Source organism: Coturnix japonica, chromosome 8 (genome assembly GCF_054131305.1).
Source record: "Coturnix japonica strain WE chromosome 8, WE-NBRP24, whole genome shotgun sequence".
In the NCBI taxonomy this organism is placed as follows: Eukaryota; Metazoa; Chordata; class Aves; order Galliformes; family Phasianidae; genus Coturnix; species Coturnix japonica.
In genome coordinates this window covers 10070812-10095853 of record NC_140670.1, presented here as the reverse complement: position 1 = coordinate 10095853, position 25042 = coordinate 10070812, and the positions used below count along the sequence as shown (strand labels likewise).

The window sequence follows — 25042 nt, the reverse complement described above, 5'->3', positions numbered from 1 at the left end:
AGGCTGAGTTCTGTGACTAATTGCTGTAATAACAATATTTGTAAACTACTTACAGCGTTACAGCTGTTACATGCTTACGTGTTGAAGAATATTTATAGATGGAGAAATAGCAATAGCCAGAGAAGTTTTCCTGAATGTAGCAATGAACCTCCAGCAAAACCAGACACTTAACATTTGTTAAAAATGTACAGCTTAAATTCTCAAACTGCTGAACTGAATAACTTCAGTCTCATGTTCTAGATCTTGGTAATAGCAACAGAGCAGTGGGAGGGTGACTTCCTCATTTGTGCATTATTTCATAACCAACTGAAGAGGTATAAAATGTATTTGATTTTTTCTGGAGCATCATGTATCAACTCCTGGACTGCTTGACAAACCACTTGTATGTGTCAAAGACAGAACCAGGTAGGAACTAAGATGTTTCACCTGTTTGTTTTCTTTCATTTACTGAAAGAAACATAGTTGAGGATGTTTGGTGTTTATTCTATTATGCAATATGTCAATTCATATTTTGATTGTGGGGCTGTTAAATACTGATCTCGCTTAGGACTCAGTAACCATATCATAAAAATGTGATACATGGGAAAGTAAAAATGTATTCCAAAGCATATCTCTTTGAGAAAAAAAATATATATCAAATCTTACAAAATTAAAATTTTAAATGATTTTGTTTCTCTTTGTTGTATTCTTCCCTATGTGTATCTGTCTTGCTATTATTTTATGAGGTGAGGAAATCGTGTACAAAACCTCTGTAATTTCATATCAGTGGTATAGTAAACATTCATATTAGATCCTTAAGGAGAGATAGATTATTTCATTAAAAACAAAACCAACCACTATGGTTTCTCTTACTATGACCATCTCTGCTCACAGGCACTAGTCCATGTGCTATGTCCATAGTTCATCCAGCAGTCAGGCCAGATGTTAGGTTCAGGATCAGTTGTGATGACCAGAAGGTTGAGAGGCACCATCTGTCAGGCCCTTCAGATGTCGGTGCTATGACATCTCCCATTCTCCTTTCACACAAAGACTAGCCTTTCTATTGCTATTCCTACAGAGAATACAGAAAGAATAAGAATACAGAGCTCTACAACATTAGTATTTAGTCGACTAAAATGCTTACGCAGGAAACAGACAAAAGCCAAACCATGAGCAGTGTGAGTAACATTATTTCTTTCTTACCATCACAGTTTCAAAGAACTTTTGAAGCATTAAGAAACGTATCCAGTAAGTCTGATCTACAAAGTACCTACCAGAAGTTTCAAAAGGATCTGGAAAACCTTGACTATTTGGCATACAAACGTCAGCAGGTAAGCATGCGGAAACAAGATGGTAAAATGTGGAATACTGGGCATATACATGGTGGATGGGAAAAGAAGAACATTTGATAGAGTTATTGTTCTATCAATAGGGTTTTCTGCTTCATGTAATGTGATTGTGTGAGTCAACAGGAAAGGTGGCCATTCTGTATGCTTATGATGTTGGAAGGCATTTTATTTCTGTACAGATGTGTTTATCATACAGAAATGTTAAGCAAGCATGTAAGACTTAGAGACTATTAAACATTGCATTAACATACCAAACTTTTTAATTAAAGGGTATAAAAGTACAGTTCAAATTTTGTTTTTACTTGAAGAATGAACATGAAACCACAAAAGTTAATGGAAGCAAATACTTGCTGTGCATACAAACCGTCCAGTTTTTGTTTTTTATTTTTTTGCTCTTCAGTAATGAGGAACAAGGCTAGACTGTGTAAAACTTGGAAGTGTATGCAGTATTTCACTTATGCTCATGAGCTTGAGATTAAACTGTTAACATATATTTATGTACTTGATTAAATGTATTTCCATGATTAAATATATTGAACTTTGAACAAACCTTCTGTAAGCTGTGTAAAAAATCTGTGAAATTGCCAACTCTCATGTTAGGTCTTCATTTTTGTGTTCTTGTTAGGAAAAAAAAAACACAACTTTGCCATTCTCAGATCAGTCTGATGAAGTGCCCAATAATTTCTGTGTGAGTTGTTTTATATTTTTCTGAATTCTGTCACTTGGTGTCAGTGTTGTCAAACACTTCACATGCTTGGCGGCAGATTGCTTCCAGTCGTTTATATTCAGTAATTTATTTGATAGAAAATGAGGAAAAGGCTCAGAGACAGATGGTAGAATCTTCGTGAATCTTCAGTTCTCGAATTTCTTTTGTGAGTTTCATTGTTGTGGGAGATGTTATTCTGGTAGTCATATAGCATATTTCTTTGTGCCCTTGGATATGGGGCTTCTGGTAAACAAAAGACTGTTTCAACTGTAAGGTAATGTTAGTTTTAGCCTGTAATGTGGGTTTATTCTACTTGCCCTTGTAATTATGTCAGACATAGTAAACGTCACATCTACAAGGGTTTGGAGAGTAGCTCTGAACCAGAGAAGTATAAATTCTGTAGTTGCTTCTAAAGATATAACTAATATTAGGGGTAGCTTTCTCACTGAATTTTCATTCCCAGCTTCACAAAATCCCTTGTTATTTCAAGTGATCTATATATGATTATCTAGCAGACTCTAAACATGCTTCAATGGAATATTTCATTTCATCTTCAGAACTGAAAGAAGGGCATCTTTTCTCTTGTTTCCAGATCTTCACTGCATTTTCTATCTTAATATTTTGTATTTGTAAGCCATTTAGAGAAAGTTAACACATTTTTTTAGTATCAGGCATTCATATATCTCCTCATGCTATTTCTGCTGTCTTTCTGCTCTGTTTAAATGTGTTGATAGAATGTTTTGAATCTGGGGGCACTGGAGGTGTATTAGCCATAACAGCAGTTCCTACTTTCAATCACAGAACAGAAGATAGGCTTTTTACTAGGGTATGTGCCTTTACAAAATCTTATACAATGCTATGAAGAAAACAAACTAGGCAAAGACTAAAATTAGAAAGCAAGTGAGAAAATAGAGATGTCCTCTGTACCTCAGTTAATTTACATTTCATACCCATTCAGAAGTTTTATGATTGGTGGATTTTTTTTGGTAGAAACCTAGCTAATCATACTGAGATTTTCATCTTGAGAGAACTTTCTGGAGGTTCTGCAGAAAAGGATTTGGAAAACTGCTTATGTTAGCTATGTAAGAGTCTTTGAATTGACTCTTGCTTTGGAAAGAAATTGATTTCTTTATGAAAAGGGTAAGTTTTGGTTCAATTACTATGGAAAAAGCTCTGATCTAGACTGGAACTAAAGTCCTTCTGAGATCATGACATTTAATACTGACTTTGCAGAGTTTGTACCTTTAAAGGATAACAACAAATGTGCTCTTTTGTTGGATTATGGATATATTTGTAGCCCAAAATGTTGAGTAACTGCCATGTTTTTGGTGATGAACAACAACTGTGTACAATATGATCATGAATCCACCTGTGGTGAAATAAGCTTTATAAAGTTTGAGTAATTAATATTGCTATATTGCACTTTATTTCTCTATCTAAAAAGGATGGAAGCAGAAAATTATTTCATTCAAAAGTAGTTTAATTTTTCAATATTGAAATTTTCCAGTTAGATGGAAAATCACAACTTTTTAAAAGGATATTTAAAATTACTTGCATTGAAACTAACCTCTGAATATGGACCAAACTTTAGTTAGTGATAAAAGTATACAAGAAACAAACATGGATTTCTTGCTGTTGAAATGTTGCTGTCTCATATTCATGTCTGTTATCTTGTGAATCTTGCTGCATGTCAGATCTTTCCTTCTTACTGCTGGTTAGTAGAAGATACTCTTCCAATTCTATAATCTTCTTATACTTCTCCAAAACAAATGCCTTATCAAAAAAAGTTATGTGGAAACATGTTCAACGCAGGCCAGATTAAAAGTAAATGAAACACTTCTGTTCAGCAGTTGAACATAGGCAGACCCTTGCGAATACTGTTAAGCGAAGCAGGTGTAGAATTGCACCAAGCTATATGCTGGCTAATGTACTTTAAGACCTGGTGTAGCCTCCAGGTTTCCATACTGTTCATTCTCCTCAGTCTGGCATTTGCATGACCCTGCACAGGGATGCTTAAAGTGTGTTAAACTGACTAAAAATTATTTGCTCTTTCTCTCCCAACTCCATCCAGAAGGATTTCCTTTTGTCCATCTAACCTCTTGTAGACTTTCCTTACAAGATGCTTATTAACAACTTCATATCTGTATATATTTCAGGGATTGGATTACATCCACTAGAGATCTATTTTGTTGAGAATATCAGTATGCTGCCAGTCTTCTCTTTGCAGAACTCTGCCTCTAAGGAACATAGTTTTTCTTTCTCACCCAGGAGAGAGTCTGGCATTTCTTTTGAAGTAAATAATGCCTTTTAGTAAAACAAGCTTTCATTTTATTGAAACTATTATCTCTGAAATTTGACTGGAAAGAAGAATTCTCTGTACAACAATGAATAGCAAAACTTTTCTGTTGCAATGTGACTTATGGGAACATTTCCAGTAAGAGCTAAGCGAGCTTTACATTGAATAATGTTTTATATCAACCCAAGCATCTGTAATATGAATATTTGCATGGAAAGTGAGACTGGACAAAATGGTAAAGCACTCTGGGATAAGAGAGGACTTTCTGATACATTCCAATATATGTTTGTTTCTTGTTAGGATTATAGTAGTAGGTGGTGCACATGTCTTTTTCTCATATGGGACCTTACTGCTGTGGAAGGAAAGTTTACAATGTATTGATCAGCTGAAAGAGTATTGGTTTAAGCCTCTTCATTGAAATTGTTTTACTGTAAGGTGACTTCATTCTGACTAATGTTAGTTCCTCTGAGGAAGGATTACTTTGAGTAAATTTCTATATGTGAGAAACAATCAAAGACCATAAATGATCTACCTTTAAGTAGGTCTGTTTTAAACTGTACTGCTTGCTTCCCATTCATACTTTGTTTTGTTCCACAGGTAGTCTGTGGACATTGTTTGGAACTTTACCATTTTTACTTATTTTCTTCCCATTTTAAATTCTGAGCTGACTTTTTTTGTTAAGCTGGATTACATCTGAAGTAGTTTCAGTAAGTTAATAGTGTTATAAATTTGTACCAATACAGCTAGCCAGAAGCTATTCCAATTGCACAGAACCAATTTCAGGAAGTTAAATGTTTTAAAACTAAATCACTTCCTCTTTTTTCAAGACCTAGATTTGTTTACCACCAGCACAAAATTCATGTGAATTGTAGCCTGAATTAATATTATGGAGACACACACAACTTTACTATTGCTGTCTAATTAACTTTGAGATAATGGAAAAAGCTAAAAATGTCTTATTTTGATGTCAGAGGTAAATGTGCACAGGTATTCTTCTATTCAGAGTGTACTGAGATAGTGTGCATGTTGTCTTTTTTAAAGCATCTGTAGTTGTTTCATTCCTGAGAAGCTTTTTGTTCAGAAAAGACAAAGAATTTTAATTCTTAGAAAAGTCCGAAGAATAATACAGTCAAGAGGGCTCTGTAACATATCCAAATGTTTTAACATTCCCAGCTAGAAGAAAAATTATTTGAAATGATGCACCATCTTTGGGAAAACGGTAATAAGGAAACATCAGGCAATCTTGTTTTTCTTGTTTATTTATTTAGTCTTTTTTTTTTTTTTTTTTTTTTTTCAGAAATGCAATACTTTGAATTGTTATGGACTGCTTGAGGACATATAGGAATGGAATAACATTATCATTAATCTGAGGGACATGTAGAGAAAGTAAATTGTTGAAGAGAGGAGGGAAAGTACTGCCTCGAAAACCTGGTCACAGTTTTCGTTCATGATAGCTTTTCCTTCTAATTCTCCTGGCAAAGGAATGCAATCAGATCTTTAACAGGATCAGAGCATTCCTTTTTTACTGTTTGTGTGAAAATTAATGGGATTACTTCTTTGGAGATGTTTGAATACATGATCTTCCCTATTTTGTTAGGATAGAGCATATTAGAGAGGGAAAGAAGCAGTGTTAATGTGAGAATGACGTTGAATGAGAGAAAAATGAAAGAAATGTAATCCTTTTTTCCTCTAAGTGTTGTTTTGAGCCATCTTAGAGTGTGTGTATATAAGTTTGTGTGGGTTTTCTTTGGTTGTCAGTAAGAGCTATTTATGTGTGCATTATAGAAGTCTAAAGATAACTGTGCACGTCAGCAGAGAAGCCATGACTTTAAAACCTGGTGATTAGTGGGGGGCACCCAGGTAATTTTAATCCTTTTGTTAACTAAGGTTGTGCTTGATGCCTTTGTGCCCCAAAACCACAGATGACCAGTAGCTGTAGTCTTAAGACTTGCTTCCGTTGTGCATGGACTGGCTGGGAATGTTTTCTTTTCATTCCTGTTTTCTTGAACCTTTACCTCCCCTTCTATAAATCAATAGATTTATACAGTTCTGAGAATCTTTTTAATGTTCTTCCTCATTTTGTTAAAGCTTGGCATTCTACCTAAGTAGTAAAATACATTCTATCTCCTGAATAATAGACCTTATATTTGTGAGTTAAATGCTATGGAACTTATTTCAGCATCAGGTAAGGAAGGTCAAATGTATTTACGTTCAAATGTCATCAGTCAATTGAAGCTTGAATTAAGTAAGTTTCCTGTGGTTGCAACACATCTCGAGAAACTAGCACTAATATATATTAAAGTGGAAAGAGATAACAGAAATATTTTAAAGAATGTGTTTTGGGGATTGTGTTCATCTTTCATGGCTCTATTATGCTTTTGCCTGATAAATACAGTTTCTATATGAAGATTTTACATTATGTAGTTGTTATATTAGATTTTCATGCTATAGCTATTTGTAAAATCCCCATTGACAAAATGCGTATGTTACTTATTGTCTATATTAAAAATAATAATTATATATATATATAAAATGTGTAGGTTGCTCTGAAAGTAATGCCTCCCATTTATTTCCATGGAAACTACAACAGATACAAAGAACAAATACAATGACACTATTTGATGAAGCAATTTCTCAGCAAAAGAATTTTATTTTTTTCAGCAGTCACCACTATTAGCTATGCATTTTTACTAGTAATGAACAAGAATCCATGTGCCATGTTTGCAATAATCTGCACCAGCTGAGGGTTACTGTCACTGTCACCCCTGGTGAAATGCAACATCCACTGCCTTACTGTACTGGCATCTACTGTTTGGTATCCATAAACATTCAGCAAACATCAATGATTATCAGTGTGTGCCATTTTTTCTTCATGGAGGAATTCAGTTCCACAATTTTGCTTCATACTCACTTCCATGTCAGATGCCATGTTGTCAGACTACCCCACTGCTGCCATCTGTTGCTTGTCAACAAAATGTAACAGGACATTGTTGGGAAGGTTCAATCTCTGCTGCCATGCCACTGTTATGTCATGTGACAATATAATAAAATAGGAGGCATATATATACATATATTTATACGTATATAAGAATGTACAAACTATATATATATATATATATACACACGCACACACACATATATATATCCATGTGTCCGTATGCGTGTGTATATATGTCTATAAACTAAAATGCAGCTTGTTTTTTACAGTCAGCACATTTTGGAAGGAATGTTTTACTCATATTAAGATAGAGCTAACCTATCCTAGAGTAATCTTTAAAAATAAGGTAGACTGAAAATAAGAAAGTCAGTTATTTGAAAATGAAAGTTTGTCTAGCTATTGCAATCTGTACTGCATATAAAACAGAAACTGTTTTTTTCCATTTCTGTTAAACCTTAATTTATTAGGAAAAAGAAAGGATAAGAGAAAGTGCCTATAACAAGACACGAAATTTAAAAAGCATTAAATGCAGTTGAAATAAATGTGCCTAATTCAACAGAACAACCACATGGAAAACTCATCTACAAGAAAGGTGAGCTTGTTTTGACAGAGATATTAGGTTTGTTGCAAAAACTTTTTCTGACACTGAAATATTTTTTCTGCTTATATTTGCCTTCTTCATTGTACCTACTTTCCTGATTTTTCATAACACAGTTGTATTGTATGCATTAATAATTCCGGTCTCCTTCTTTCTTGCCTCCCCCCTTTCCTCCCAAGTGGATTTGCTGTAGTATTTTTTCAGACTAAATGTTGGAAATATACCATGAAATCATCAGGAATCACTGCCGGCAAATAAAAGTGGTCAGCTCTACTCCATAGACCTAGTCCTACTGTATTTATGCCAGACAATTTTGAACCTGGAGTTCTGCCAGTAGATAAGGTCCCTGCAGTAAGGAGCTTTCTGCCTTTGAGAACAATATCCTCTTTAACCATGTGTTTATATAGGATCTTTAGGGCAAAAATCCTGACATACTGCATGCCAAGAGTATCCATTACTTAAGATAATCTGACTTTTCAAAAATGTCGCCTGGGTTGTGAATATGGACTCTGGACAGGCTGCAGGCCTGCCACGTGTCTGTGTTTTCCTGGGCTTGCCCAGGATTTAGAATTACTATTATTTTTTTTCCATGCAGAGCTCTTTTTTTTCTTTCTTTCTTTTTTTTTTTTTTTTTTCTTCAAATAGAATCATAGAGCAATAGAATCATAGAATAATTAAGGTTGGAAAAGACCTCTAGCTTCACCAAGTCCATCCCCAGCCCATTCCTGCCATGCTCACTGACAATGTCCCTCAGAGCCTAATCTATATTTCTAGCAATTAATTTACTTGTATTTCACCTTTTTAAACAGTCTTGAAAATATCTTCTTCCTCTTTTTAAGGGAAAATGAGCTGTCTTGATGCTCTTGGGTACTTTGTGTTTAATCATTAAAAAACAGACTTTTCTTGAGGCATACCTCTCTACCCCCACCCCCAACGTTCACTTTCAAATTTTCATTACATCTTTATGTTCTTAAGCATTTGGTGTATAAAGAAATTAAGAAGAACAGTATAACAAAATTTGTTGGAATAATTAATGTAACTAGGTCACTACATGGTGAGAACTCTGGTAACAATGTTAAATTTAGTTGCAGAGTTCAAAGACAGGCTTGAAGAACAGCAGGATGACTTTTGGACATGGCTTGTTCAGGGATAGCATGTGCTGACTATAACAAATAAACCCATACCTTACCTTATTTGCCCGTACTGCTAATAGAAAGGACTAATGATTTTTCACCTGATCTGAGACTTAGGGTTTATGTGGGAAAATTCTAGAGACAGAGATGTAGATGTCTGTTGGCAATAGAAAATGAAGTGTTGATCTTGTGCTTTAGATATCTGTTAGAAAATTTTACGTTTGAATTCTAGTTAGTTGTCTCAGGTAAGCCCTTGCCCTGTAGTATTTTGAGCTTTCAAACGTTTTTCTTTTTCCTGTCTCTTACTCTGTGTAGCAGTGGTGGGAATAGATCTGATTTCTTGACTCTCAACAGCTAACAGGGCTGAAGATAAATACGCTAACAAACTTAATTGAAAACTGCCAGAGGGCAGGAGATGAACAGCAAGATAGCACTGAAGCAGTGAACTAAACTTGTTATAAAAGACAAATTAAAAATCTTTAGAATCTGGCAGAACAATTCACAGCTTTAAAGTGATTTCCTATTATTGGCATGTGCTGCATATAGGTAGGTTGCTCTGAAAGTAGTGCATCATATTTATTTCCATAGAAACTACAACAAAGGACATAATAATGCTATTTGATAGAGCAAATTTTCAACTACAAAATTGTATTTTTCGACAGTGTCACTACCATTAGCTACGTATTTTTGATAATATTGAACAAGAGTCTGCATGCCGTGCTCATAAATATCTACACCAGTTGAGGTCACCCACTGACACTGTTGCTAACCACTGCTTGAGTTCACATCCACTATCTGGTCACCAGAAATGTTCAGCAAGTGTTGATGAATGTCCGTGTGTCCTTTTTCCTCACAGAGGACTTTGAACAAATCCGTACTTGATGCAGCTTAGGGCCTTGCTACACTGTTACCAATGCAGTGCATTCCATTGTGTTACAGACTCTGATCCTTATGGTTCCCTTCCTGCTTGGGATATTTTATGATTCTGTGATTATAGGGAATATGTCCTTTGTTGAATGCTATTGAATGTGACACATTTAGTACATAAAGAGGATTAATGTACCCTATTCATGGATTTTCTGGCCCTTTACTTTCAAGTGCCCATTCACGCTTTGCCTTCTAGCTTGTGGAAAATATCACAAAGGTGTAGCAGTGCTGTGGAGAGCAGAATCAGAATCCTAAGAATGGAAATCAAGTATATTGCATACAGAAGACTTTGTAGTCTTGTGTAGAATCCAAGACAGTGTACTGACTGAGTAGTTTGTGAAATAACTGGGTTGGGCCTTTAGTCCTTAATTTATTTATTTATTTATTTATTTATTTTGTATTGTCATCTCCCCAGTACGCATATACTCCCCTTCCCAGTCCCTCTTTCTTCAGCAAAGATTCTACATAAAATTACATTCTGTACTTTGCATTTACATAATGGTACTCATGTTCATTTTTCCTCTAAAACTTACTCTAGTCATTCAGCAGTTATAATTCCTAGGCAGCCACTGCAGCAATTTAAGTCAGTGTCTACTTCTTCCTGCAAGGCCTTCTGTCATCTGTCATCCACACCTCATTTATATTTGTTCATTCCGAAGCTATTTACTCATTCATTTTGCTCAGAGAAATATATTTATTAAATTAGATTTAAACAAATAAGCAATTCCGCTCATACACACACAGTTTTGCTATATTTTTTTTTCCTGTGTCTTGTACAGAAGATGTAGTACTGCTAGGTATGTATGTTTTTTATAGGACCTTAAGTATCGCACTTATGACTTGAGTGTGTTTGCAGTGACAAATTACAGTGGTTTAGGACATGAAGAAAGAGAGCAAAGCATGGGTTATTCACTGCCCTATACAAATCTTGATGTTCCTATGCTGAATTCATCATTCCCATTTCTGCTCCAGATCCTTGTCCAAGCTTAGCCAAGATGTCTGATTGTCTGTTATTGTCTGTTATTACCAATTCCTTTTCTTTATCTCAAAGACTTACGAGAAAGTAATTAGCCCCTCACAAGACGCTAATATTTTCCTCACTTTGTCACCTATCTTTTGTTAAAACATTAATATGGAATATAAGATCTCCATGGTTTGGAAGGTCCAAAGTTGGCTCCTTATCAGTATAGACCTTATTGCCCTTTGGTCTGCTCTAAAATCTACCTTCATGTTATTTGGGAAATTGTGGCTTTATAGATGGCCGTTATGGACTAAAACTTTCTTTGTAGGTATAACATACATTGTCAGGTTATAGTTGAAAAATCTCCTTTGCCTGTTACTTATCAAATCAGGAAATACCTAATTTTCCGGCAGTAGCATTGTAAAGAGGGTGTCTTGGTTGAAAAACAGACTAAGGCTCTCCTTTGTCTGAGGAAAGCTGATGTCACCAAATGAGTTTTCTTTCTACTGTTGTGTTAATAAAGATAATTTGGAGGCTAATCAGCATGTTATTTAGATTAATGTGTCCCCTTCATAGCAACTACTCTGATATTCCCAGCATTTCTTAAAGTGTCCAGGACTTCTAATTGTCACTTCAGTCAAGTTTCCCATGTTCAGCCATATTGGGATTGATTATTAGCTGTAATTGGATAGGTTATTAATAGAAAAAGGATGAATGTTGTCCTTGGTTTGCAGGAGGGAAGTACTATAGGAGATTTGATTTGATTTTATTTATTTATTTTAGCTAGTCCATAAAGGCAAAGCATTACATTTTTTGAATTTGTGATTTACATTGTCTGCAGTCAAGTAATTCAGAACTGGATTAACTAAAGTATATAAGAATTAACAAACATAGTCATAGAATACTGTTAACTGTCTTCTAAAGAAAGGAGAACTGGAGGCTGAGAAATCGTAGTGATGATTCTCCTTTTCATTTTTGGGACCCAAGGTCTCGGAGCAGTTCCTGCAAATGGTATTTCTAAAGTGTGGAGTTAGTGTACCAAAGAGATCTATTTAATTTGCACTTGGAATATGGCCCAGAAGTGAAGAAGGGACATAGAAGAATTGCTGTTATGGATTCAAAAGGTCTGATTAGCATGCTGCTGATGGCCTGCCTGATCTTGAGATGATCTAGGAATGTGCAGTGAGTTTAGAATATATAAAATGTTGCAGTTCACAGATATTGCCAGGAAAGTACTTCAAATCAATACTATAGTACAATCAATACTAAATCTAGCTTGGAAAAGTCCAATTCCAGAACTGTCAAGTCAGAAAAGGTTTCAGAATAAAGCAGCTACTGCAAATGCTGGTTGAATTGAAGTTAAAGCATGGAGGAATCAGATATAAGGCATATTCATGATCCAGTCTTAGTGTATGTTCCCTAGTCAGAGCCTGAAATCCTTTAAAAAGCTAGAAGACACAGACTTATTGCTATCTTCCTGATCTCTCTGTATGCTGAATAATTCTATTTACACATTAGGCATTTCACTGTCAGACTCAATCCTCAGTATATCCTCTCTATAATGATTTTAGTAACACAACAGCTGTATGGAATGACTTAAATAAACTTCAGCAGTCATTATAGCTATAAATACCTCTCATACCTATGTTGACAGCTATCGCTAATATTGTTCAGTCTTTTCTGTAAGTTTCTATTACTGAATTTCTTGTATGCAGAAAACTAATTGCACTCCAGACTGGTACGTAGTCATACTTGGAAATATTACATCCCTTGAACTGCTCTGATATTAAAAAACTCCAGTGACCATTGCAGAAATGTGGAAAGACTAAGGGAAAATATGAGACATAAATCACTGGAGCTGATGATGTTAAATAACTTCAATGCAAATACTGAGTAATAGCTCATTGTTTTGGTCATTGATCATCTTTCCTGATAGATGCAGGTGTTGCACTATGCTTTTAATAGAGGCAGACACTGACAGAAATATTATGTTTCTTCCTATTCAGATGAGTAAGCTAACTTAAAGTTGGTTTTTGCGTGTGCATCTTTAGAAATCCTGCAGTATTTCATCTGCGGAACCTTGTAAACTATTGTTTCAAGTTCTGAATTGAATGTGCAGCATTCTGTTTAACTCCCTTACTGATCATCAGTTTGTATGCAAATAACAAATGTACTAGAAATGAGATACTCACCATGTGTTTTTGGTTAGTATTTCTGGTGAAAGTTATGTTCTCACTAATACTATTACCATCATCCTAGGAGCAACACTTTCTAAGTCCAGGATCTGACCTAAATGGATGTGATGAAATTCATGGAACTAAAATTTGATTGCAGATCAGAGTTTTGGAACTAGTAGATTAGAGAGGCAAATATAGGTACAGAGATGATATGAGGTGCAATATTTTCTTTTCCCCTCCGCTTTTCAGATAAGCAGCAGTTTTAAAACACAAGTAAAATGATAGCAAAGTGTCCTGATGTGCTTGAGCCTATTTCCTCTGAACTCTAGATTCTAGAAGATTCTGTTAGAGAAGCTCTCTGCATTTCATCCTGGAGAGTTTCATTATTATGGTATATATAGAATCAAACCTGTGAGGTCAGGGAAAGGAGTTAACAAGGAAGATAGTTGAAAGCATAGTGAAGAGTTCTTGATCTTGGCCTCGGCTTATTGGGAATTAATTGTGAAGGTTTTTATGTTGCCTGGAAAATGATTCATTAGAATTGCAAAGAGCAAGCTGAGAAGCTCTTAAGAATCTTGAAAAGGTTAAAACAAATGAAGATTAATTTAAAGAAGTGTATCTCTGCCTTCATGCTTGCATGAATCTTTGCCTAATCTTTTTCCAGCATTACAGTTAGCAGTGATAGTCCACAAAGGCAAAGTACTGCCTTTCCAGAGTCTGTAGTAGTTTAGAAGAGAAATGACAGATGCTTGTGACATAGTTGCAAAACTGAAACAGTTGGCAGGAGAGGGAGGAAAGAAACCTATTTCATTTTTGAAATGATTATGAAAAGAAACAATGTAAAAACTCATAAGTGCTATTGGAGCTGTCAAAAGAAGTATTTTAAGAAAATTCAAAATGATTTCAACACATCCTCTATTTTTTTTTTTTCCTCCTCTGCTTTAAGTAGGTCCTTTTCTCTCCGCTTTTGGTAGTCTCGCTAAGACATCTCTTAAAATATTTATTTACCCAAACGGTAGTAGAGATGTCTTAACTCATCTTAGCAAGTCTAACAAAGAATGTTATTAGAAATGAGATTTTCAGAAGTGTTGTTAAAGATAACTTTAAGGATCAGTTGCTGGGAGCTGTCATGCGTCCACTGAGTGCTGGTACCCTTCCCTCTAGAAATCAGTACCTGCGGAGAAGTGAGGATACCAACCACCCTCAAATCTCAGCAGTCAATGGATCGGTGGTAAGCAAATCTGCAGTGGGTACAGTTGGACCTTGTTTAGTTATCTTGATTAGGCCTGGTTTAAGTTTTTGCTTTCTCAGGTCTGTTTCAAGTTTCTTCAGTATCATCAGCAAGGCTGTTAAAAACTCAGTTCTGGACTATTTTACTTATAGATAGCTAGAGAGAATCTGAACATGATACTTATTCCTTACTAGACCTGAGAAATGTCTGAACACAGATTTGTCATATCAAGGATCGCTGCTAAATGTTTTGTAATATGTCATCGATCAACAGATGTTTCAAAACTTCATTTTTTAGAGGTTTTTCTCAAAAAATTTTTTACTAAGAGCATGAGAGATATGCTTCACAGTTCTGTACAGTTATATTTATTTTAGCATGATACTAGGGGAACTGGTTATTAGTTATGTGGTGGGAGCACATGTACAGATGTAGAGCCTCTTGGGATGTCCTGCAGTCTTATGGGAGAGAGAAGAATTCTAATCTGATGCACTCCTTTCCATTCTTCTGAAGCGGCATCATGTGGAAAGTGATTTCTGAATTGTGGTTGGGTTTGTTTGGACAAGACATGATAATTCCTGTGGTAGGAGGAAACTAGCATGCATATAGCATGGACGGTGTGTGACTGGCACCTCAGAACTGAAGAAACATAAGCATTTTTGTTGGCAGTGAGGTACCCTTTATAATGCTTTACTTCCTCCTTAGTTACTGTGTGTATTTTTAAATAGAAATATTGTTGGGAAAGAGTAATGCAGTCCAAGTGATGGAAATGTTTAACAGCTCCAGAACTACCTATGAAAATAATGTCATTTTCCTCCATCCAAAAATTCTTATTGAAATTAATCTAATTATGTTCTGTTTGTATCCTATATGAGAGAACATGGAAAATTTGAAAATATCTGTGCAGTTACTAGAAGATGAGCTGATAAACAGAGTGATGATTACATAATGATGTTTTATCTACAATATCACAACTATGTGTGTGGTTTTATGAGCAACTTAGCTACTTGTCATTGCTAAAGTATTGTAAATACATTAACTTTGCATTGCTTTTCTGCTAGATTTAATAATCTCTGTCAGTCACTGATAGAAACATAGAAGACCCCAAACAAAGTTCAGCAGTGATGATCAGGTTTAATAAGATAGCTTTCTTTAGAAGTCTCTCTGATTTTGTCCTTTTGCTAATCATGAAAAGTATATATACACATATACACACACATATACATATTTGTATTAAACGCTGTCTTTGCAGTGGATTCTTTATTTCATAGTTTCATAGTTTCGTGTGGGTTGGAAGGGACCTTAGAGATCATCGAGTCCAGCCCCCGGGATTCGAGCCTCTGTGTAGCAGAGCGGCACTTCTACCACTTGCGCCACAGGGGGGATTCGAACCCCGGGCCCCAGTGTTGCAAGGCGGCGTCTTTAACCACTGCGCCACCGGGTTATTATTCCCAGTATGCACATGTCTTACTTGATTTTTTTGGATGTTTCTCCATGGAAATACATTTAAATGTATGGTTTGGGCAGTGCTGCAGCCAGGAAAGGTATGATGGAGCAATACTTAATTCTTTTATGGAACACCCATACCCTAGGGGTAAAGTTAATTTTATTAGAAATTCTTGTACCTTGTGGACATGAAACTGCCAAAAGAAATGATTAAGGAGTGAGAAGAATGAGGGCCACTCCTCAAAAAATTCAGGTCTAAAAAGTAGTCATAGAAAATGACAGCTTAAAGAAAAATTCTTGTATATTGGCTTTCACCTGAAAAGGATTGTTGCCAGTGTCTGTTATTAAAATAGTACTTTTCCTATAAATGTAGTAAGCTAGCACTTATTTCTCTAGTATCGTGCTGCAGTGATTCCTTGTCAAGATTTTGAAGTGTGTTGCTTTTCCTATGTTTGCGTTTTGAACTTTTTAGTAAGGTCTAACTAAGTGTTTGCAAGCTGGTAGAAGCAATACCCACAAAAGGATCTTTGTTGTAACTTGAAAGCATTAAGTTTTATTTCTGAGAGAGATTTAATAATCACTCTTACATTACTATTATTAGAAACTTGTCTGGCTGGCATCTGAGAGAAAAATTGTTATGCTTACCTATACTAATTCTTATGCAGTACCACTGTTACTAAGTGTGCATGTACAAACTCAAGCTGTTAAGATAGGGTTATGGATGGACAGTCTGTGTGTTGTAAGTCTAAAATATTCCGATATTCTGCATGGTTGTTAGTCTTGAAAAGATCAATTTTGATTCTGCAGCAATGAAAGCAAGCATCTCTGGAGAGATTATTTCATGAATGGTTTACTGTATGAAAGGAAACATTCTTCAGCTTTCTATGCAAAGCTAGTTATTGCATTACAGCAAGAATGAATTTCAAAGTGTGCAGGACATCTGAGTGCTGGGGGAACTAGACAAGAATAAGGAAACAATGTTTATTTAGTTTCTAACTTGCAACTACAGAGATCAGCCTATCTATCTAATTAAAATATATATATATATGTAGCTAGAAAGCAGTATATTTAGTTGAGCAACAATGTCCCTGACAGCCAGATAAAGAGAAATGTGTTGATAATTGGTTTAAGGGCTTATTCTTTCCTACTCATGGTTTGCAACTACCATTATTTGTGGGGCTTGACACAAAGAGCTCTCTGGTGCTTGCTATCAAATCACGCATTTATGCTGCTAGGTGTGAGGAATGCAGTGAATTAGATGCACTGATATTTTTAAATTTAGCTCTCCTATAACAAATACTCTAAAATCCCAGTCAGCCATGTTAGGCGCTGGTGCATCATGCGTATTTTTTCTGAAGCAGCTGCATTTGACCTATTCAGATGGATCGATTAATATAGGATATCCTATTTAGATATCAGAGAAGGCTAGTATCCTAGCCTAAACGTTTAGTAAAACCAGTATAGGTTACTCAGATTCTTCTTTTAAAAACCAATGATCAGCAATTTTGTTGATGCCTTGTGCATACATACTGTGCAAGTGAATGTTCTGACTTGAATTTTCTTCTTGCGTCCTCTGACACAAGCAGAGTTTGACAGTTTCAGGAAGTACATGTGAAAACATACCAGTATGCTCTGGAAAAAACATTGTGGATTGAACTCATCTATGTTGTATATAGTCAGGTAAAGAAACATTAAAGCATGTGGACAACACCCATGTAACTCCCACCCCCCTCTCCCCCAACACAAACACACACACACACACACACAAAAAAAAAAAAAAAAAAAAGGAGAAAATCTAAACTGGAACTTGTTGCTTCAGTTGATTTGGTGATAATCTAAACAAGGTTCCCGATGTTTGCAGTGCATTTGTTCTTCCTGAATTCAAGTTGGAGGGATTTGTCCTTACAGGACAAAATGAGAAGAGTGGTCCAGTTCAAGGAATCTTGTTTGAATTAGTGCTTCCTTTGGTATTGTTAATGTGAGTGCAGTAGTCAGTACTAGCACTGGTGAGAATTGTTCTGTAAAGTCTTCTGGTGCAAACAAGATTTATTGACACAGGAAAGGGAATCAGAATTAAAAGCTGAAGCATGTCTGCTTCTTAAATAATAAAAATATTTAAAAAATAAAAAAAGGCCATATTTGCCTTTTAGCAACTGTGCTTAATTGTAATACTTAATCCTTTCAAAATATGAAATAAATTAATTATAATGAAATGTAACCTTTTTAATTTTATAAAATTTTAATTTATACATCTTATCACGCATATAAATTTTATGTTCATGCCTATGCTAAGAAAAGTTCATGAATTACAGTTTGCAGATTTTTCAAAACTGAAATGCTTTATATACCTGTATGAAGTCTGTGGCAATCAATATATTTTATATGTCACAAAAATGTCACAATGAATTATTTATGACTTCTGCCTCCAGCTCTTCTAACTTCTCCTTATTCAGATTGGAAGGGACTTCATCAGGGTCCTAGTCAAACATCTTCTCTGATCAGGGTCATCTGTGGGGACGGATCAGGTTATTTAGGGCTTTATCCAGTCATGTCCTTAAAATCTCTAAGAATGAAAACTGGACAACTTATTTGAGCAGCCCAATCCATCGTCAGCATGTCTTCTGGAAAACAAGATTTTGCTCACAACCAGTCTAAATGTCTTTTGATTTATGCCTGATGTCTCACAAGTTACTTCTATGCCTTACCTTTCAGTCTCAAGTTCTGTCTTTTTTGTGACCTCCCTGGAAGTATTGGAGTGGCTGTTATTAGGTGTGTGCAAAGCCATACCTTCACCTAGGCTTAGCTAGCCCCATTGCATCAGCTTCTTATGACAAGGAAGCACTTAATCCTCCTGTTAATACAGCTCAGGATATTATTGGTCCCTGAATTCCCTAAAAATTTCCCCAGATAATCACTTCAGCACTATACTTGAATATTCATATCTTTATAAGATGATTAGTGTCAGTTAAGTATGAACTTGAAGGATTCTGTTCTTACAACTACATTTCTGTGTGTGTGAGTTTTACAGCAAATCCCTTTTGTGGAAGTTGCATTTAAATGGAATAAATTGCATATAGATTATAAATTCTGTAATATATCTGTATAAATTCTGTAAATAGAATGGTGTAATTTATGGTTTGGATGTTGCTGCAGACAATATGGCAAAATATTGTCCAGGTTTCAGCAGGATAGAGTTTACTTTCTTCATAGTGTCTGGTATGGCACTTTTACTTTGTGAGAAAAAACAATGTTAATAACACATCTGTGTTTTAGCTGTTGCTGAGTAATGCTGTACAGAGCCAAGTGTGCTTTTGTTTTTCAGCTTCTCATACTGTCCTGCCAATAAGGAGGCTGATGGGGTACAAGATGCAAGGAGGGGACAGAACCAGGACTGCTGGTCTAAGCTGGCCAAAGTGATATTTGATACCATGTGACGTTATGTGAAGATGATAAAACTGGGGGGAGTTAAGGGGTGGGGAGTGTCAGTCATTACTTGAGGACTGTCTGAGCATTGGTAGAGGAGTAGTGAGCAGTTGCTTTGTACACTGCTTATATTGTAAATATATATATAATTATCATTACTATTATTCCTCTCCTTTTCTGTTTTAGTGAATAGTTATCTCAATCTATGAGTTCTACTATTATTTTCTGATTCTCTTCCACATCCCATTGGGAAGAGAGGCTGTTTGGTGCTTATCAGCTTTTTCATATTTCTGAAGAAACTATTGCCTCAGGGGAGACCTCATAGCTCCCTATTACTACCTTGTAGAGAGGTTGTAGTGAGCTGGGGGTCAGCCTCTTCTCTTACATAACTGGTGATAGGACTGGAGGGAATGGCTTCAGTCTGCTCCTGGGGAGGCTCAGGCTAGACTCCTTCTCGGAAGGAGTGGTCAGGCAGTGGAATGGGCTGCCCAGGGAGGTGGTGGAGTCACCAAACCTGGAAGTGTTCAAAGAACATTTGGACATTGTGTTGAGGGACATGGTTTAGTGAGAATTATTGGTGATGGGTGGATGGTTGGACTGGGTGATCCTATGGGTCTTTTCCAACCTTGGTGATTCTATGATTCTATAATATAATACCTCTGATTATAACTGGAAGTTCTACAGTCAAAACTTTTTCAGAGTAGGTAATGTCTTACTGGACAGGATATTATTTCATGTGTATGTTGATTTTTCTTCTTTCATTTTAATCATTAATTGGAATTTTTCTCTTCACCTTCCTGGTTTTCCAGTTAAATAATCATTTCTTGAACAGCATGATCATTATCTGTAATACATAGAACAATTTATTAACTTCCACTTATTGTTTTTTAATCTGTTAACATTTTCTTAATGTTCTAGCAAGTAGACCAGAATGACATTATTTGATATATTTACTTTTTAAAATTACTATCTGAAACATGTCAGTTCGTTCTGACTGCTTCTCTTCTATGAAGGACTCTTTCAAGCTACTTGTTTTGCCCAGAAGAATCTTTTCTCTATAGGCTATTGTTCTTTGGGTGAGTTAAACCTACATGAATTGCAAAGACTTGCAGTACAAAGTTGTGCCCCTACTATGAAGTCTGAAATTTAGTTATTGTGTTGTAGGTGAACAGTTGTAATGGTCTGAAGACTAAAAATGTTTTGGGGATGTAGGAGGGCTAATAATTTTGGTTAGGCCAGTAGGCAATGCTTTTGACCAAAGGCATGCCAGTGTTTTTTCTCTAGGTCCATGAATTCCTCTAGTCAGCAACATAATTGGCCTGTAAAGAATCCTCTTGTTCGTATGAATGTCTTTTTTCTTTTATTTTTGCCTTCTGGGGAAAAAAAAAAAAAAAAAAAAAAGTTCTCTAGTTCAAAGGTGCTGTTTCTTGAAGTAACAAAAATTGAGGGAAAAAAAATCTCAACTCTTTGAGGGGGAAGTTGTATCTCCCTTCCTTACTTTGTCTTTATTTTAAATTGGGACTCACACAAGTATGAGCCAGTGGGTCTGAGATCTAAGGATTCCAGTCTAACATTGGCTTGCCTCTGTAGGGCATAAAAACACCCCAAAAATACAAAGCTTGACTCTTTCAGTTAGATAGCTTATCAGTTGCTATGTTACAAGTATGAAATCAGTTGCTTATGTTTGGCAGTCCTCATAGTTATGAAACTGCCAGTTTTACATTTGCTTCTCACATCTGTGATGCTGAAAGACTTTATGATCAGGTGGGTGATATATGTGAATGGAGCATTATGGTTTGATTTGAATGGTAGATGGTACATGTATAGATCCTGATACTTTGTAACATGACTTTTAGGCTATGCTTTCAAAATGATGTAAGGAATCCAGATAGAAAAATCTAGAAGCATTTTGCCACCATACATTTTGTTTTAGGATATTTCCTTGCCATGAACTTCTAATAGCTGCAATCTGTCATTCAGAGTGCTACTGTCATGTAGACATTTCAATATGCATTAAGGAACAGCAAACCATATTAAATTTCTTGGAGAGACTTGTCTGTGAAAGGGTTTATGATTTATATTGTATATAGAAAGATAGCTTGTATTCATATTTTAGTGACTTGTACATACTTGGGAATAATTAGCAAAAAAACTATCTCAAGATGTTGAAGTGGAACAGTTCTTGAGGTAATACCAAATTTTCCACTGGAAAAAAATGAAAAGTCATTTTGCTAGTCTTACAATTCCTAAGTGTTTGAAAATAAAGATTTTATTAAGGAGTTGTGGGGGAAATCAAAGTGTGAGGAAAAATGTTTTGGAGGCAAATGTGAGCAGATGCACCAGACAATAGGAGGGCAACATTAAGGCAATCTGCAGGTGTACAGAGCAGCATGAGGTTAGCACATGTCAATATTCATCTTCATTCTGAAAAATTCAGTAATAGAAGTAGAAAGGACCACAATAACATGTATAATAGGCAAGCCATTAATTACCACTGAGTTAAAGTGAATTGAGAAGATCTGTATAAAATTAAACAGTTTTTATAAAGTTGAATATTTGTCAAGATACAAATGCAGTTATTTATGATAGAAATAAGAAGAACCACATAGAAATGTGGTCAGTAACATATTTTTCTCTAGATCTGTTCAAGTCTGCAAAACATTAATGGTTTGTTTGTTAAAGCAATATTCATGTGAGCAATTTTATTAGAGTCCTGATCAGCCACCTTAGCAAGGAATGTCTGACTTTTGGACTGTTTTTTTACAAGACAAAATTATTTTAATATACATGCCTAACTTTGGAGCTGAGGTGAAGAAAATGAGACAAAAGAGTAAAAGATTGCTATAGATTTACATAATAGAAGTTTCAACTTCATTGGCTGAAACTGAATGCTTTACCTCTTATGTACTACCTGGGTCACCTTGTAGTCTTCTTGTATTAATCTGTTTTTAGAGTAACAAATGTAAATTGCAGTAATTGTATAAAAGACAAAGAGGAAGCTAGAATTAATAAAAAAAAAATGCTAGCTGATGTGGAAACTGATCATGAAACATCTGTGAAAGATCAGACCTTGTGGCTTTTAAAGGATAAGCTCTACTTTTTTTCAAATGTTTGTTTGAGGTACTGGATATTGCAGGACTATGTTAATTAACTATAGGAGAACAGAGTCAGTATTCATGTGATGATCTAATCCAAGCCAAAAGACCATATGGCCTTGTCATTTTTAGTGGAAAAATCCCATTGAGTTGAATGAAACTCCTCTGTATAGGGACTTAAGATATCAATTTTTCATGGCCCTAATGTTAGAACATGTAACTAAATTCACATGCGTGGGTTAGTTACATAGCAGAAGAATACATTTGTATATTGCAGAACTGCTGTTTACTTTGGAAACAATATCGGGAAATAATTCAATTGTTGTCAATGTTTTTTTTTTCTCTGTAACTAGCTCACATAGAAAATTATTTTAATACTATCAACATTTCATTTCTGAGAAAATCTATTTTTTTACTATGTTGAATCATGGTATTTTGAAATTTGCTGACTAGGAAATACCAATTAATTAAAATAAATTTGGGAGGCCAGTTCAGTACAGCTCAATTGCTTACTGAACAAGACCACGGTCAACAATAAGGAAAATACCTTACTCAGACATTCAATTGTAATGCATAGCACGTTTGCCTTTAGTCTAGCATTCAAAGAAGTGCTATGGTATTAAGAAAAATCAGTTGCTTATTTTGTATTTATACTCCAAATTTTTCATTGTCATGCACTGAACAAAAGATGTGACATTATGTGGACTTATGGACTACCTGGGTCACCTCGTGGTCTTTTTGTATTCGTCTGCTTTTAGAGTAAGAAATGTAAATTGCAGTAATTGTATAAAAGACAAAGAGGAAGTTAGAATTAATAAAAAGTAAATTAAAAATGTTATCAGCTTGTAGATTGAAATGTTTAGAGATATGGCTCATAATGCTGCTTGAGACTGTAAACCTAACCCATTAGCATCTGATTTAAAGTAGATATCAAAGCTTTTTGGAATGTAGTATTTTGGTATATCATTTAATCCTATTCTCTATTTTTTATATTCATTCTATTTACCAATAGAACAGAGCATAAAAAATACTTCTAGTTGTTAAGACAGGAAAATTTCTTGAAATTAATTGCCTACTTGACAATTATTTAAAAAAAAACAAACAACAAAACCTTGATAAACAGACACATGCGTGTTGCTGTTCTTAGCATGTTTGTACTGGATCACAGGATTCTAGCTTCTTTGCTCTGAGCTGTAGAAGTACCTTAGTAAGGAGATAAATCATAGTTTGTTCCTACCCCTTAGATGTGATGTACTAGAAATAGAACAGTGAGGTTGTGTATTTAAGTTACTTTTGTACTGAATATCCTTAATGCAAAAGTAAATAATCTCCAATTCTTCATCCTAAAGAACTGGAAAACCTTTTGGAACAGTACTGATACAAGATTACATGAGATACTGGATAATGGTATTGTGATATCTACACTTAGAACCTGTTTCATCTGCTCCACAAATTTTCCCCTTACAAATGATCCTAAAAATACAACCTGTACTTTTCAGCACAGTAATGGGCAGTGTCCTAGCTGGCTTCATTGAGGACCTGGACATCTCAAGAAATGCTGCTATCCTAGATAGAAAATCTGGATAATGGCTCAGAGTGTGGTTCAAAGTAATTCTGGAAGACATAATTCTAGTGATTGGCAACACCTCCTTTGTTACAAAGTCTCTCTACCAGGGACTCGTTTTAAACAGCTGCTGCACTGTATCTTTTTAAACTTGCTTTTAAACGTGTTTAACCATAACACTGTCTTCCTTCATGATACTGCTTTCAGCAGTGCTGGTACCTTGTCTTTTTTAGTAGACTTCAATGTGATCACAACTGAGTGTAATGCAGAGGCATTCTCTGCCTCTCTTGCCAGGTAATGAACAGAAATGTCAGTAACTAACCTTCTTCCTTTTTAAATATGTTTATTTTACTGTTTGTAGGTGCAGAATCAGTATTTTTAAGCCCTGGAATCCAATGTGTCTCTCTTATCTGTCTCAGCAGTTAAGTCTTCAGAGCTGCAGCAGACTATCTTACTCAGAGGTCTGTAATTTCCATGTATATCTATTGAGCACTTCCTGAAACACTGTATTGACACATACATGGAAGTTCTCTTCCATGGTTAGCCTCTGTAGTGTTCTATATATGAATAAATGGTGGTTCATCCAAAAACAAATCTCCCCACTCTTGTTTTTAGAAAAGTTCCATGTAACACTTGTGTGCAGTGGAATTTCATATTCCTTTTAAAAATTCAGTGTGGTTCTGGTTTCTTAGGCAGTGGATTGAAGCAGTCATTTTTAAACAGCATAGTTTGTCCACTGTGAGAGAATTTTGTTCTTGCTGCAATAGCAGTGATTTTGATCAGATGAATCTCAGTGTGTTCAGCATTGTGCAGTTCACCATTCTGTCAGGTTTTTTCTACTCCATTTTTATAAAACGTTGCCTTAACCTGCTGCAGCTTAAACTACAATTCTGCAATACTTATTAAAGTCAGTCCTTAGTAGTAGATGGCTTTATGATGAAGAGAGTCTGTTCTCAAAAATAAAGCACAGGGTCTTTAGTAAATGGATTATTCATTAAATTAAACTGCTAATCATAACAGTTCTTCCAGTGGGAGTAGCTGCTGCATGTGTTCTGTTTCAAAAACAACAACAAACAGAACAGTTATCAATCCAGCGTACATTTGGGTAATCTGTGGTATCCAATATTAGGGACTGAACAGGGGATGCATGTCTGCAGGGAGAAGTGCAGACCTGAACCTGCAGAAGAAGCAAGCTTTGTCATTCAGGATGCTGCTAATGAGG

At 35.5% G+C, this 25042-nt stretch overlaps 1 protein-coding gene across 3 annotated transcripts in view; it reads left to right on the top strand.

Moving 5' to 3' along the window:
* CTNNA3 (catenin alpha 3) overlaps positions 1-25042 on the top strand; it is a 376683-nt gene that overhangs the window by 24667 nt on the left and 326974 nt on the right. For all 3 annotated transcript variants that reach the window (XM_085554028.1, XM_015866262.3, XM_085554027.1), the window contains one exon: positions 1191-1310. In XM_085554028.1, coding sequence (XP_085410154.1) covers positions 1191-1310 — 120 coding nt within the window. The remainder of the gene's footprint in view (positions 1-1190; positions 1311-25042) is intronic.